Source organism: Podarcis pityusensis, assembly GCF_964106645.2.
Source record: "Podarcis pityusensis genome assembly, chromosome: 15".
Classification (NCBI taxonomy): Eukaryota; Metazoa; Chordata; class Lepidosauria; order Squamata; family Lacertidae; genus Podarcis; species Podarcis pityusensis.
The window spans coordinates 6,106,492-6,121,252 of NC_138040.1; the positions used below are offsets into that span (position 1 = coordinate 6,106,492).

The 14,761-nt window shown below is 44.9% G+C and overlaps 2 protein-coding genes across 6 annotated transcripts in view; one reads left to right on the forward strand and one right to left on the reverse strand.

Moving 5' to 3' along the window:
• Positions 1-14,761, forward strand: part of ZNHIT3 (zinc finger HIT-type containing 3) — a 72,335-nt gene that overhangs the window by 15,325 nt on the left and 42,249 nt on the right. The gene's annotated exons all lie outside the window — the stretch shown is intronic.
• Positions 1-14,761, reverse strand: part of CA4 (carbonic anhydrase 4) — a 28,616-nt gene that overhangs the window by 7,867 nt on the left and 5,988 nt on the right. Inside the window, exons 2-3 of the mRNA XM_080983197.1 lie at positions 1,215-1,268; positions 201-371 (exon numbers count right to left, since the gene is read on the reverse strand). Coding sequence (XP_080839323.1) covers positions 201-371; positions 1,215-1,268 — 225 coding nt within the window. The remainder of the gene's footprint in view (positions 1-200; positions 372-1,214; positions 1,269-14,761) is intronic.

Here is a 14,761-nt window from a genome sequence, read left to right on the forward strand (position 1 = left end):
GAATGATCTGCATCCCAATCTGTTGCCCCTGTGGATCCTGCCACCTGAGGCAGTTGCCTCACCTGGCCGCATAGGTAGGTCGGTCCTGATCCTGTCTTTAACTGATGGGAGGTGCAGTCCCACGGGAACACTTTAAGGACACCACACCGGTTACTCTTGCAATACAATAGGTTATATCTTATAACATTTTCACCTCTCACCTGTATGGCCATTATTTACTACTGTCCAGGGTTTTTCTGGCTTGGCGTTGTATTTTTCAAACTTGAATGGCTTGAGGTCCCAGTCGTATTTCACATCGTTGGTGAGGATGTTGATAGGAGACTGTTGACTTTTTCCACACTCCTCGAATTCCTGTACCCAGTGGCGGGGTTCTGTCGAAGGTGTCGTGGGCAGGAGGGGAAGATTGTTTCAGTGGAAAAAAAAGTTGGAGAAAGTTGTGCCACTGAATGAACCAGGCTCTCTGCAAATCAGGCCAGGCTTTTTGAAATATTAGCCAGGCTTAGGAATGCAGATGCCAGCCTTGTGCTCTCCGGAATAGTTGGACTACATTTACCATCATCCTGACCATCAGCCATGCTGGCCAGGGCTGATAGGAGTCTTAGTCCAATGATGTCTAGAATAACCAGCTTGGGAAGGCTAGTACATGTCATCACTGTATTGTCTAAGGTGGCTGGTTAAAAACCTGGCTGCTTCAAAAAGCCTAAGCACAATTGTTTTGCTGACTTATCTGTGGCCCCATCTGCACTAGACATTTAAAGCAGTACCATACCACTTTATAAACAGCCATGGCTTCCAACAAAGAATCCTGGGAACCATAGTTTGTTGTTTGGAGACCCATTTATGTAGCAGAGGGGCTGGATAGCCATGCTACTACAGACTTTATAAATGATGTACATGGGAAATTAAAGTATAGAGCAAAAGAGTTTTATGTGAATGTGCATCTCTTACAATGGTATCAAAGTGGTGGCCACTCTAAGTGTTCCCCAGGACTGCTTCCCTCCATGCAAGCACCCCTGTTACACTTTGGGTTCCTACTTCCAGCCACTTTCCTTGCAATATTGATCTCTGTCTTCTTTTTGGTACACGGATGAGCAATCTTGGCCTGCTGCCAAGAATGGGCTCACCACCCTGACCCCTACCCAGCACTAACTTAAGCACACTTACAAGACGATTGAGAGGTTTGTGTTTTCTTTTAAAAATCTGCTATGAATTACCTAGACAGTGTTTGCTTTGACACCGCTGTGACAGATAGCACCAGTGGCTTTCTCCTGTAAGAGAGATCATAACAGCCTTTAGACAATTAACTCTTTGGGGTGGGGAGTCAATTTTTTTTATTTTTTTTAAAAATATTTATAACAGTCATGACACATATGAGTAGAAACAAAGGAGAAGAATTGTAATTAAAATGAGAACAGAAACTTTGCACCTTTGAAAAACAGATAATTTCTCAGTCAGTATCTTCTGTAATAGTGCAAAAGTGGGGGCCACAAACAGAAACAGCTGCAGTTTCCTGATAACTGACAGTATCTTTCTAGAACCCGTATTGCCAAGCCCCAAGTGGCTCTGTGATAGTTTAGCATCCGAAATATAGAAGTTGTTTTTAAACAAATATTTAAACTAATAGATGTTGTATAGGGTGCTGGAGTTCACGGTTCCACTCAGTTAGTGATGCTTTCCTCCTGAATACTCCATTTCATCTCCCCAAGCTCGTTTTCTATCCTTCCCCCTGACAACAATCAGCCCGCATTCCACAGCCACTGAGCATGCTCAGAACCTCATTAGGCTGTTTTTCAGTGCCTTTCTCCCAAAGATCTTGTGAACTTCTGCAAAACTTGTGGAGATTTTTTTTTTTTGAAAGATCAGAAGGTTGCTGTTTTTTTTACCTATGCTTTAGGAAATGGGCTGCCATATGCCTGGATGTTCCAGGACATTTTAGCTGGCTTTTCAAAAATTCAAAAATTCCTCCTGGACACCATTTTCAAGGGACGAATCCCGGCGATGTCCGGACGTATGGCGGCCCTAGGTTCCCTAAGCAATGGTACCCATATCCTGAGTATTGGAAATAGGGAGCCATTCTGTCTGCATCTAACCTCTCCTGCAAGCTGGTGAGGATGAAAATAGCAAAGAGAACCATATATGTTGCCTTGAGTTCCTCAGGGGAAAAGTGTGATGCAAATGTCATAAATGGACCTAAGTTAAGAACATCAGAAGAGCCCTGTTGGATCAGGCCATTGGTCCATCTCTTTCCCAGAAGCCTGTGGGAAATCCACAACCAGGACCTGAGCACAAGATAACTCTCCCCTGCTTCCTCCATGAATTTGTCCAATCTTCTTTTGAGGCCATCCAAGTTGGTGTCCATCACTGCCTCCAGGGGGAGCGAGCTTCATAGCCTCAAGTAGAAGTACTTTTTAAAATCTTTGCTGAATCCTCCAACATTCAGCTTCATTGGACATCCCTAAATTCTGGTGTTACGAAACTTTTCTCTGTCCACTTTCTCCCTGCTGTGCATAATTTTATAAACTTCTATCATGTCACCTCTTGCTTGACTTTTCTCTAATCTAAAAAGTTCTAAACGCTGCAAGTTTTCCTCATGGGGGAGTTCTTCCACCCTCTTGATCATTTGGGTTGCCCTTTTCTGAACCTTTTCCAACTCCGCAAAAGTCATTATAAATATTCCAAAAATCAGGTTTTTTTTAAACTGGAATTGGTCTGTGCTGTGGTTCCCCCTTGAACCTTGAACCCTGGCTGTGCACCATCCCAATATTGTCCCAATGTGCCTCCTTTGCAAAGGAGAGGTCCTTTAAAGGTCGTCACCGAAGCAGCAAAATAACATTTCCCCAGTCAGCAGAATTTTGATCTCACTCAATAATTCAGTGAGATGAGCTCTCCCAGGGCGTCTTGTTTCTTGCAATGTCAGCATTTGAGTTAGCCTGAAATCGAAGGGGATGGAAAAGAGATTCTGTTTAAAACTGCGGGGTCTAAGTGGTTAATGCAAGTGCCAGCATTCTGGAGGGCAACAGGGTTCTTTCTTGTTTGTGTGTGTGTGTTTTCTGAGTGCAACCCTCTCTCTGTTCTCCCTTTGTCCCAGTGCTTAGCTTTTTCTACATCTCTAAGCATCTAGAGCAGTCTTTGCCAAACTAATGCCCCCCAGCTGTCTAGAACTACAATTCCATGGCTTGGGTGGTTATTTGAACCCTGCTCTCCCAGGTCCTAGTCTGACACTCTAATATAAACACTTTTGTACATGATTTTGCTTAAAACTCACATTTTTTGGCAAAGCTGTTCTTCTAATTCATGCATCGGCTGCTTCAAGACTGGATTACCGCAATGCACTTTGTGTGGGGTTTCCCTAATGCTTCGTCCAGAGGTTGCAGTTAGTGCAGAATGCTGCAGCACGATTGCTGACAGGAATGAGGCCTTGTCAGCATATAACACCCATGCTCAGAGCCCAGGACCTTGTTTGAGTATCTGAGCTGAAATGAACTCAGTCTTTCCACAGCAAAAATCCATGCCTTTGTTATTCCCTCTCACTCCCCAATCTATTATCTTTTTACAGAGGTCTTTCTCCACCTTGTTAATTAAGGGCCAACACAGAGCCTGAGTGCTGAGTGATGCTAATTTGATCGGGAAAAACTAGAAGTAAAGATAAAACCTTTGGCCAAAGCAAATAAAAGTCCATTTCTACAAATATTATTAAGCGGATTAGGGTTCGTGTGACTCTGATCCTTCTAATCAGTATCTGATAAGTTTTATCCTCTTTCTCAAATTTCAGAGCTAATGTCTGGGGTTTTTTTATTTGCTTGTTTTGTTTAAATCATGGTCTACTGTGGTTGTAGAGAGCAGTGGGGGGGGGGGGGAATATGGAGGCTTCCAAGGGCAAGTACTCCAAGCCATTCAAATCACGTAGCTGAAAGACCAAAGGAAAAGGTTACAAATCCCCATTCTACAAATCTGCCCCTTTTCCAGTCTTGTTCCTGGTGGGAGTCACTCTGTTTTTCCAATTTTGCTCTGTCTGTTTTCCTCGGGACAATGTGAGGAAACAGCATTGCCTCCCCAGGTGTGTATCTCTGCCAAACAGCTCAGCCTTGAACAATGGGCTGTCAAGTGGAGCCTTGAGACCTCTGCATGCCTTGGAAGGACAAGTTGGGGCCAGGGGAGAGGAACTTCCAATGCAGAACCTCAGATGCTTTTGGGGTGTGGCTTAACAGCCTCTAAAGAGGGATTAGAGCAATTCATGAAGGTTGTCAGTGGGGAACAAGCCATGATGGAAACTCCAAGTTCAGGAGCAGCCTACCTGAGTACTTCTTGCTAGGGAGCTGCAATAGAAAAAAGGTCTGTTACCTTCCTGGCCCTTCTTATGGCCTTTTCAGAGCTCCTCTGCTTGGCCAAACTGGAAACTAGTTGCTTGCTGCTGCTTATAGACATCATGCCTTTTATTACTAGCTTAAAATGCACATTATGTGCTTAAAACACAGCCAGGTCGTTCTTTTTCTCAATTTGGATCAAATCCGGTTTTAGGGGGGGAAATACCTCAAATGTAGCATTTCATAGGAAATGACAGTATAGACATGGATTGTGGCATGATCATGTGTACACAGCTTCCTAAACCAGTGATGGGAGCACACTGGATGCAGAGTAAACAAGAGCATGCACACAACTTGTGATGTACATCAGCACATATTGTGGCACTGAGTTCCATAGCTTACTTTTGGCACACCATGCTTCTTTTCGTCAGCCCAAATCTCCTGCTGATCACATTACTGTGCTTTCACATTCCTGTGTTTTAAAATTCTGTTTTATTAGCTACATAGGAATCTGCCTTATAGTGTGCCAGATCCCTAGTCCATCTTGCTCCATATTTTCTATACTCCACCTGGAGATGCTAAGGATCAAACCCGGCACCTTCTGCATGCAAGGCAGATGCTTTACCCAGAGCCGTCTTTCCCATAGGGCTTAGTGGTGCGTTGCACCAGGGCGCCGGCCTCTCAGGGGTGCCCCAGCAAGTGGGGGAGCTGTGCGGCTTTGCCAGCGGCCTCCCCTTTCCCTGCATGCCCGCCAGCTGCGCCCCTTCAACCATAAGGCTGGCGGGCGTGCAGCTTCCCTCCCAAGCCTCTGCAGGGATCGCTCTCCTCCTGAGGAGACTTGGGAGGGAAGCTGCTCTCTCCTCCGCGGAGGCTTGGGAGGGGCGCAACTTCACTCCCAAGCCTCTGCAGGGATTGCTCTCCTGCGTTCTTGAATGGTCAGTGATGTGGTAGTGTTATACTGTTTTATTTATGCAAATTGTTATGCTGAATTCATATTTTCTACAATCTGTATACGGTGTTTGATTTATAATGTGTGGTTTGCTATGCCTAATAAAGGATTGATTGATTGATTGATTGATTGCTCTCCTGCAGTGGCATGGGGGAGAGTTGCACCCCAGATGGCTGGCAGTGCACAGCTACAGCTACTCCAACACTATCCGTGGTAATTTGGGGCCGCTGGGTGGATATTTGCACCCCGGCGCCGCATCTGCTAATGACGGCCCTGGTTCTACCACTGAGCTATGGCCCTTCCCCAGCAGCAGCAGCAGAATCTAAAGAGGAACCCAAGACAAAGAGTGCCACTCCGGGTGTGGGAAAGCTGCAATAATTATTTACCACTGAAACATCATAAAGAAATTAAAATTGCCCTCTTAGTTGTATAGAGATGTGTCCTGCACCAGAGAGCAATTTGTAGACAGGAGGAGTTTCCGTCTCTCCTGAAATCACTAACGAGACCCTTCTTTTGTGTTCTGAGCTGCCCAGAGAAGAATGTCATTAAGTGGCCTATATAAAGACTCCAAGTTAAGTAAAAATAGTATTACAAGAAAGGGAGAAAAAACTTCTCTCTATCCAGTTTCCTCACCTCATGCATAATTTTATAACCCGTCCTGTTTTTGCTATACTAAAAGGGCTTTGAACGTTGCCTGGCATTGCTTGCCTTTTTCTGCACCTCCCTCCCCAACTGTAAAGTGTGTGTATGTGTGCATTTACAAAGCAAAGTGTTTTTAATTTATGTAGCAAAACTGTTTCAGCTTCTGCCTTCATCAGCTGCTCTGATACAAATTAAACGATGCTGTTTCCAAAGTGGCTGTTAATGGTGTTTTGCTCAGAAGGGCTTCATTTCCTGAAGCTAAGCAATACTGCGGCCATCGTTCAGGTTTAGGCCATGCAGCGTTAATGTGTCCACCATGTACTTCCCCTTCTTTTGCTAACATTGTGGGATTTGTTGGCTTCGCAGCTTGCAAGAAGCACAGTTTGATGCCTGCCTGCCTGTTTTTAGATGGAGGGACCAGAACTGTACAATATCCTGTGTGCGCCTGGCAGTGATAGATCTGTAGATTTGCATATGCACATGGATTTGTATCCTTTGTCCTTGTTAAGGATGGGTGAATCTGGCCAATTCATTTTTTCTTCATTCCCCCCCACCATGAAGTTCACTTCACCCCATTTCCAAGTCAATCTGCAGATTGTTTAAAAAACTCCAAACTAAAACGCATGAAAATTTGGAAGCCATGTCTTCAAATACGCAATTCTGCATGTTTTCAAGCAATATTTCCCCCAATAAAATGTAGGGTTGGTTTTTTTTTTACACCATCATTTCCACAACTATATGCATTTTTGTGCAGTTTTTGGTTGGAGAACCGTTCCAGAATTTGAAGAAGCACCTATTTTGAAGGACAGATATGTTTTGTTTTGTTTTGTTTTGTTTTGCTTGTTGCTTTGGGAAGTGTGAATTTGGGAGCCTTGCCTAGCCCCTTCCCAGCCCCTATTTTGTTGAGATACTTCAGGGAACAAATATCTACACTTTCCAGAAAAAAATTGAAGACATTTTTGTTCTGACAAGCTTTCTCAGACAGGGCCTCAGCCATAGGTGCCTCCTTGGTGCTGTTTTCAAATTTATCTGATGTTATTTTCTGTGTTGTTTTTAACTGCTTTTAATTGCCTTGAGATTTGAGGAAGGCAATGACTAAATCAATAAATAGTGTTGCATATTAGTCCCTTCAGCTAAAGGTGTCCCCACAAACTATTGTGTAACCCCATAGAAATCTCTGGCTCTTTCCATTCTCATGGGGACTTTAGGGCCAGCTTGCTTGCTTGCTTGCTTGCTTGCTTGCTTTCTACTTGAGCAGATGATCCGACTTTAGTAACCTGTATTTCCCATTTCCTAGCTTTAACCCCCCCCCCCCCGTTTGGTTCCTGTATAACAATAACACGCAAATATGTGTGTTCTTTAAATTGTAGCTATGAGCATGTGTTTAGGTTATCAGCGGAGACTTGGCCAGGAGTTGGGGGAGAACTTGTACAACTCTGTCCAACAAGATAAAAATAAAAATCTGTATGTTGCTTCCCAACCTCAGCAAGTTGCTGTTAACAACAGCATAAGATCATAGGTACATCAGAAGCTGCTTTATAATAGATCAGTATTGTCACTACACTGACTGGCAGCAGCTTCCCAGGGTTTCAGAGGGAGAATAATCTCAGCCCTTCCTGGAGATGCTTGGGACTGAACCTGGGACCACCTGTGTGCAAAGCAGACATTCTAACCTTGAGCTACGGCTCTTCTGTGGCTTACTGTGGTTCACAGCCCTGTTTCAGTACCAAGCCACCACCCTAGAGAAGGAGTATTTCTGAGCACATGCAGAGTTCAGTTTTCTAGTCACTGAGTGAGCAACAGCCTTTCCCTCTGCGTGTCAAAGTTTCAGTTATTGAGGAAATACCACAATAAAATCATAAGAGACATAGGCAGAGGGCCTTCTTGTAGTGGCACCTGCCCTGTGGAATGCCCTCCCACCAGATGCCAATGAAATGATACAACTATCTGACTTTTAGAAGACATCTGAAGGCAGCCCTGTTTAGGGAAGTTTTTAATGTTTGATGTTTTATTGTGTTTTTAATACCCCGTTGGAAGCCGCCCAGAGTGGCTGGGGAGGCCCGGCCAGATGGGCAGGAAATAAGTAATATATTATTATTATTATTATTGAATTTTCTTTGTGGGGGAGAGTAGACAGGTGATCAGAGGGCGGGGGGCAGGGAGAGCAAGCTAGTTTCTCAGAAAGTAAAAATGAGAAGCATAGTGTCTGTATATTCCAGGTTCCACAAAAGCTAGATATATATTTACCCTCTGGGAATCTGGAGATTAGGATTCATTGGGGTGGGGGAATTATTCCCCACCCCCAGATACATTTAGACAGAGGGGTTATTCGGGGGCAGATTTTATGTGCTGCATACAGTCGCTTTGTTTCTCAAGAGATCCCAGAGCTTTGGGCAAGGGGAAGGTCAAGACAAAAAAACAACTTTATCAGAATTGCGGAGCACCTTCCTTCCAAGGAAAGATTAGCATGTTTGCGGGGTTTCAGAGCTAAAAGGGCATTTGGAGGTGGGGTTATCCATACCTCCCTATAACCTTCCCTCAGCACTTTCCTCCCAGCTGAGGTCCCTAGGTATGTGAGCCTGCTTAGGCATTGCAGCTGCAGCTACAGAACCGACGCCTTGGAACGACTCCCTGTGGCTTCTCTCTGCCACTGTTTCCTTTTGGACAGTGTCCCCATTACAAATAGGGAGGAACAGATGGGGACGTGTCTTGGCCCATCTGCGGACATCCCTTTCCGCTCTGACTCCCCTTAGCACAGTGGTTCCTGTGCTTATCAGCTCCATTGTCCGGCTCAGGCCAAACTCGATCCCTGCTGCGTGGCTGCTGTAGCAAAAATCATTCTGCTGGACAAAACAAAGTCCGCTCATACTTGTCCAATCATATTGAGGCTCTTCTCCCCAGCTGCTCTGTTGGCAAGCCGCCAGTTGTAAACTATTTGGGGCAGGGGCGTGCCATTCAAAGCACCATGCCCATTGCAAGGACAGAGGAAGCTGCCCTATGCTGAGTCAGGCCATTGGTCCATCTAGCTCAGTATTGTATGCACTGACTAGCAGAGGCTCTCCTGGATTTTATGCAGGGTTCTCTCCCAGTCCTGCCTGCAGGGGATTGAACCTGGGACCTTCTGCATGCAAGACAAGTATCCTACCACCGAGGGACAAATGTCTGAGTGACTGCAGCCCTTCGCATTGATTAAGGTTCAAGGAATAATATGTTTCAGGGAATAGCTCAGTTGGTAGAGAATGTGACTCTTAATCTTAGGGTTTGGGGTTCGAGCCCCATGATGGGCAAAAGATTCCTGCATTGCAGGGGGTTGGACTAGATGACCCTCAGTGTCCCTTCCAACTCTACAATTCTATGATTCTATAATTCTATGAATTCACAAGACAGGAAAGCCATAACCACTAGATACCGGCACCTCTTTCTCTGTTTGTATGTGTGTCAATCTCTAATGTGTGCTTGGGGATGGGGGACAAAGTTGATTCAGTTCACCTTTAAAGGTGAATGTACTGAATTCACATTTTCCTAAACAATATAAGAATCAAAACACAGCCATCCTACAAAATTCACTCTTCTCTGAATTTTGCAATGCAGTTCTTCAGCCAAACGATATGTACAAAAAGGCATATATTAGGGGGAAATGTGCATAAAAATGCATATACAATGCCATACAAAATGCATTTTATTATGGGAACTAGCCAAGAAGGGGGTAGTTAGAGATGTTGCTTAGCAACCAGGCATGATCTTCACTGAGGTAGCACATGCTTTGATTGGCTGTGCGGTTCTGAGAGAGTTTTTCCTTCATATGTTTGGTTAAAAGTTTTCCTGTTATGTAGAAGGCCTGAGCTAAGAAAGACAAGGCATCTCTGTAGCATTCTGTTCAAATTATACACTGTTTTTGTTAAGCTAGCTCAATAAAGTGTTATCAGGACTATTCTTTCTGGGTTCCCACCTGTGTTATTTAAGTGGCTAACATTCCATCTAATTCTGATTGGCAGCATCTCCCTGGGGTTTAAGGCAGGGGTCTTTCTCCCATCCTACTCTAAAATGTTCGGCCTTGCAGCTTCTGAAGTATGGAAACACTGTTGGGTTGCAGTAGTGACACTCTGGATCCTTTTGAGAGCTTCAAATGGTGGAGTTCATTTTAAGGGCAGTTATGTTCCCAGGCATATTGGTCTCATCAAACACAACCCCACAAATAATAACTTTTTTAAACTACAAAGCTTGTTGTGCTTCTATCCTTTCAATGTGGCACTTTAAATTCCTCCTACCTACAAATTGCTCATTGGCAAAGGACACACCTATATCCATTTAACAAGACGGAACTTAATTTTGTTAATGCTTCAGTGGTAAAGAATTGTCGCATCTTTCCCACGCCCAAAGTAGCGCTCTTGGGAACAAAAGAAGAGCCTGCTGGGTCAGGCCAACGGCCCATCTAGTCCAGCATCCTGTCCCCACAAGTTTGTATGACAGGTGGCTGTCCCCATCTTGATCCTGGAGACTTGTCAGGCAAGGATGTGGAGAATGCAGGCTTAATCTTCCATCAACTCTAGCCAGCAAAGCCAACGCCTATCTTTCCTCACCATTGGTCATGCTAGTTTGGATGGACAGGAATTGACGTTTGATGGGTGGGCAGGACCACCCACCTGTCAGCCACATGATGTCTCAATGACATCATCAGGTGACCTGTTTCACCCTTCCCCACAATTTGAAATCACATCATTCAGGAAGAATGTACAGCACTTTGCAGGCGGTGGCCATCACCTGTCAGAGCAGCAATATCTGCAACCCCACTTTTGGCCTAACTGCACTTTTGCCTGCAGGGAGGTCGGTACTGTACAGGCACATTGGCAGAGCCAATCCAGTGTGAGGCACCATCCTTCATCACCCACCGCTCCTGGGATCTTTAAAGCAGACTTGGAGCAGAGAACCAGCTGGCTGGCCATGCTTGGAAAGCCCAGTGCAAAGCACTGACAATCATCTTAATCTAGGGATTTAGAGTTGTTATCTGTGTTTATAAGCACTCTCTCTTTTCCCCCTTTAGATGTCTTTCTGCCTACCTGAACAGTGCTGCCGTATGCACAGCAAATAAAATACTACACCGTTAGCATGTGCATGCTATAGGCAGCGAGTGTGTGAGAGAGATCACATCCCTTCCATTTGTGCAAAGCGTTACCTCTTGACATTCTCTAATCAATAGGATGCCTCTGGCACAGTAAGCTCCTGTTTGAAGGAGGAAGCCAAGCTAACTTTAAATGAAACAATAAACAAATTCAGGCAAAAGGTGAGTTCCTCCCTGGGGGACAGTTTGCTCTTAGGTTGAAGAGGGCATCTTCTCCCAAACTGTGGCAAAGGCAACTGGTCCTATGGCATTCTTTCCTGTGGGTGCTTAAACAAAGTCAGCAGGAGCCTCCCTTGCATCACACAGAGAAGTCATCACGGGAGATGGCGCTTTTTGGCAATTGACTTGATGATGTTAAAGTTGATGATTAAAGTTTCCGTGCCTATGGAGGGATTCCGTAAGGAATGGTTACGAAAACCTCCAATGTGCCTTCCTGCATCAGATAAAGATCTATCTAGTGCTTTCTTTCCATTTTAGATTGTAAGGTCTTCAGGGAAGGGGCCTGTCATACTGCACTATGTCATGTAAATTGATGGAAAATCTATTTTTGTAGTTGCATGCATTTCTTTTCTTTAAAAAAAATCCATGGGAGAAAAAGGGAGAAGGCTGTACCTTAACTATCACAAAAGCAGGCAGCGTGGAATTCCCTGAAGCTCATGAAAGCGTCACCTCCCGCCAGCAATGGTTGTTCCCAGCATCTGGTCCTTAGGGGTTGATTGTCTCTAATCAGGGAAGTTTGCTTTGGGTACCATGGCGAGTAACTACTGATAGATGGTTCCTCTGCCAACTGGCTAGACACTTCATTCGAAAGCTGTCCAAGCAAGAACACTGCATCTTGTGGCTGGGAGTTCTACAAGCGAATGGAGTGTTATATGGGAAGGAGTTTTTATTTTTGTCAATCTTGAACTGGCCGCAAATTAAATCCACTGGTTGACATGTCACTCACTCCAACCTTACCCGGAGTTCTTTTATCATGAGAACAAAACAAAAAATCCCCCAGTTTATACCTCACTAAATGGGAAAGGCAATAGCTTGAATCTGGAAAAAGGGGACCCTCCCTCCAATGGCCCTGAAACTTCCCCTCGATCCCACCTGGCTCTGCATCCATTCCTCTTGTGCCCATAGCACAGTGGTACAGAGCACACAGAACGGCCCAAGTTCAATCCCCAGAATCTCCAGGTAAAAGGGTCACATAGCAGCCAATGAGGAAAATGCCTTCCTTAAGCCCTGGGGAGCCAGTACAAACGGTCTGATTTATTTATTGGTGATGAGGAGCATAAAATCAACAAATAATCCTTGGAAGAAATATGAAATATATCACAGAGCCACTTAATTCATCCCCCTATGAGGCAATTTCATAGTAGATCCCTGCATATGCTTTTGAGTACCTTCCTTGAAGGGAGGGGGGGTCTAATAAATACATTACCAAACAGGTGGGAATATATCTGAATGTTGCCATAACTCTTAGACCTGCTGTTATGGTGGTGAGCTCCTAACCTTTCACCTTTGTTCTTTGGAGGCTGTGATCATGTGTGTGTGTGTGTGTGTGTGTGCACATGCATGTGTGTGTGTATTCTTGTAGTTACTTTCATGCTTGACTGACAGTAATATATGTTTGTTTGTTTGATTGATTAATTAATTAATTCATCAACATAGCTACATCAATCTCAGGGGGGCAGCCTAGGTGAACAAATTAAAGTTTTTTTGGAGATGCCTAAATGCCAACAATGTTGGTACTTGCCTGGTGTTCATTGGGAGCACATTCCAAAGGGCAGGTGCCACCACACTAAAAGCCCTGATCTTAGTGGACATGAGGCAAATCCTAGGAGCAGCCAACACAACTAAGATTGTCCCTCCTAAGGAGTGAAGTGACTGGGCAGGAATATACAAGGCAAGGCATTCTGGGAGGTGCCCTGGTCCCAAGTTGTTCATGGCTTTATAATGCCATATGTAAGCAGCCAGTGAAACATGCCATATTTCAGTGCAGGTGTTATGCTGCACTGTCAAATAGGGTGCCCCACTCAACAGCCCTGCTGCTGCGTTAAGGCAGCTTCTTCTGTCCTCATTTGACTTCTTAGCCCTTCAGGCTATGCACAGCTGATGTCATGTGGCTTTAGGCAAGGGAAATGTGGGCATGGTTCATCCAAAACTGCCTAGTGGGCTTAATTGCATCCATGGACCAGTGGTATCTTGCCACAGCTTTAAAATATTGACTAGCTTCTCTATATTGTATGGTTTTTCTCTAAATGAAGGTAGCCTAAATAAATAAATAAATAAATAAAGGTTGGCATGGACATTTGTGGGCATGCAGCAGGACCAACAACCTTCCTTCTCTGTTGGTCTCCTGTTGACTCATCCATTTTCTCCTGCCTTGTCAGATCAACCCTAACTCTTTTCCTGTCCTTGCTTTGGTCTTAATGAAGACTCCCCCATTTCTTCTCCCTTGGTCTGACTGTGGTAAAGGGGACCGAAATGGGCAAGCAAAATGTTCAGCATGGGAGTGGTTGCAACACCTTCCTTAAGGCTAAGAACAGATGGTGGGAGCTTCTGGAAATGATTGATGGAATCATATTCAGAGCCTTCCGGGATTAGCCAAGGAAACTGATAAGCAAACACTGGATTGAAGACAGGGAAAATAAAGTAGGGGTGGGGAGGGAGTTTGGATCCAGCCACTGGGCCAGATCCTTATCTCTCTATTCCTCTGTCAGTCAAGTACTACATCAGATTCTTCAAAATGTAGACAGCCTGCCCATAGCTCAGTGGTAGAGCATCTGCTTTGCATGTAGAAGGTCTCAGGTTCAATCCCCAGCATCTCTAGGTAGGACTGGGAGAGAGTGCCTGCCTGAAACTCTGGAGAGCTGCTGCCAGTCAGTGAAGACAATATTGAACTAGATGGGCCAGTGATCTGAATCAGTATAAGGCAGCTTCCGACACTGCTGTTTGTTTTGCAGAGAAGGGCCCTTGACTTCTGCCCTAAAGACCTACCCGGACGGCACCGGAATTGCATTTTGGGCCCCTCCTGCTGTGTGGGGCACTTGACTTCTGCCCCAAGAGTCCCATTCTGATGGTGCAATGTGGGTATGTATATCTCCTTTAGGGGCAAGATGAATCCATTGCCCACTCTTGAGATTTAACATCGCCTGGGGGGAAGGAGCTGAGCCTTGAAGAATGACAGCTCTAGCAAAATCCGAGGAAGCACATTTGAAGAAGGCATTCCTGACAGGCCCAAAGAAATGGGGACAGCAGTTTACCAGGGGGCAGGAATGGGAAAGGAGGGCCTGTCCCTGATAAACAGGGACAGTTGGAAAACGTATGTGTCAGAGTAAGTGAATGCAAAGCAATCAGCCCTTGAGTCCCAACTCAGCACTTCTTTCTTTGAAAAACTCCTGCTTGTTAACATGAAGAGAACAAAATAAGGTCAGGCCTGTGCTTGGTACGGGATGGTGAGAGGGCAGAGGAAACCTTGCTCACTCATTAACTATACTTAAAAGAAACAAAACAAAAACTCAATAGGGGAGAATACTGGGCGGACTTTAAACTGACAGTGCCTTGTGGACGTGACAGGGCTATGGATTATTATCTTCTCTCTCTCTTTCTCTTTTAACATGCTTTGTTAGTTCAAGAGGCTCACCTTCCTGATTCAGTGCTTTTTGTTGTGGACAGATGTGGACAGAGTTGAATCCTGCTGGCTGCAATCTCGTTTCATCACTGGGTGGTGGAGCTTGGGGCATGCATTTCTGAGCATGG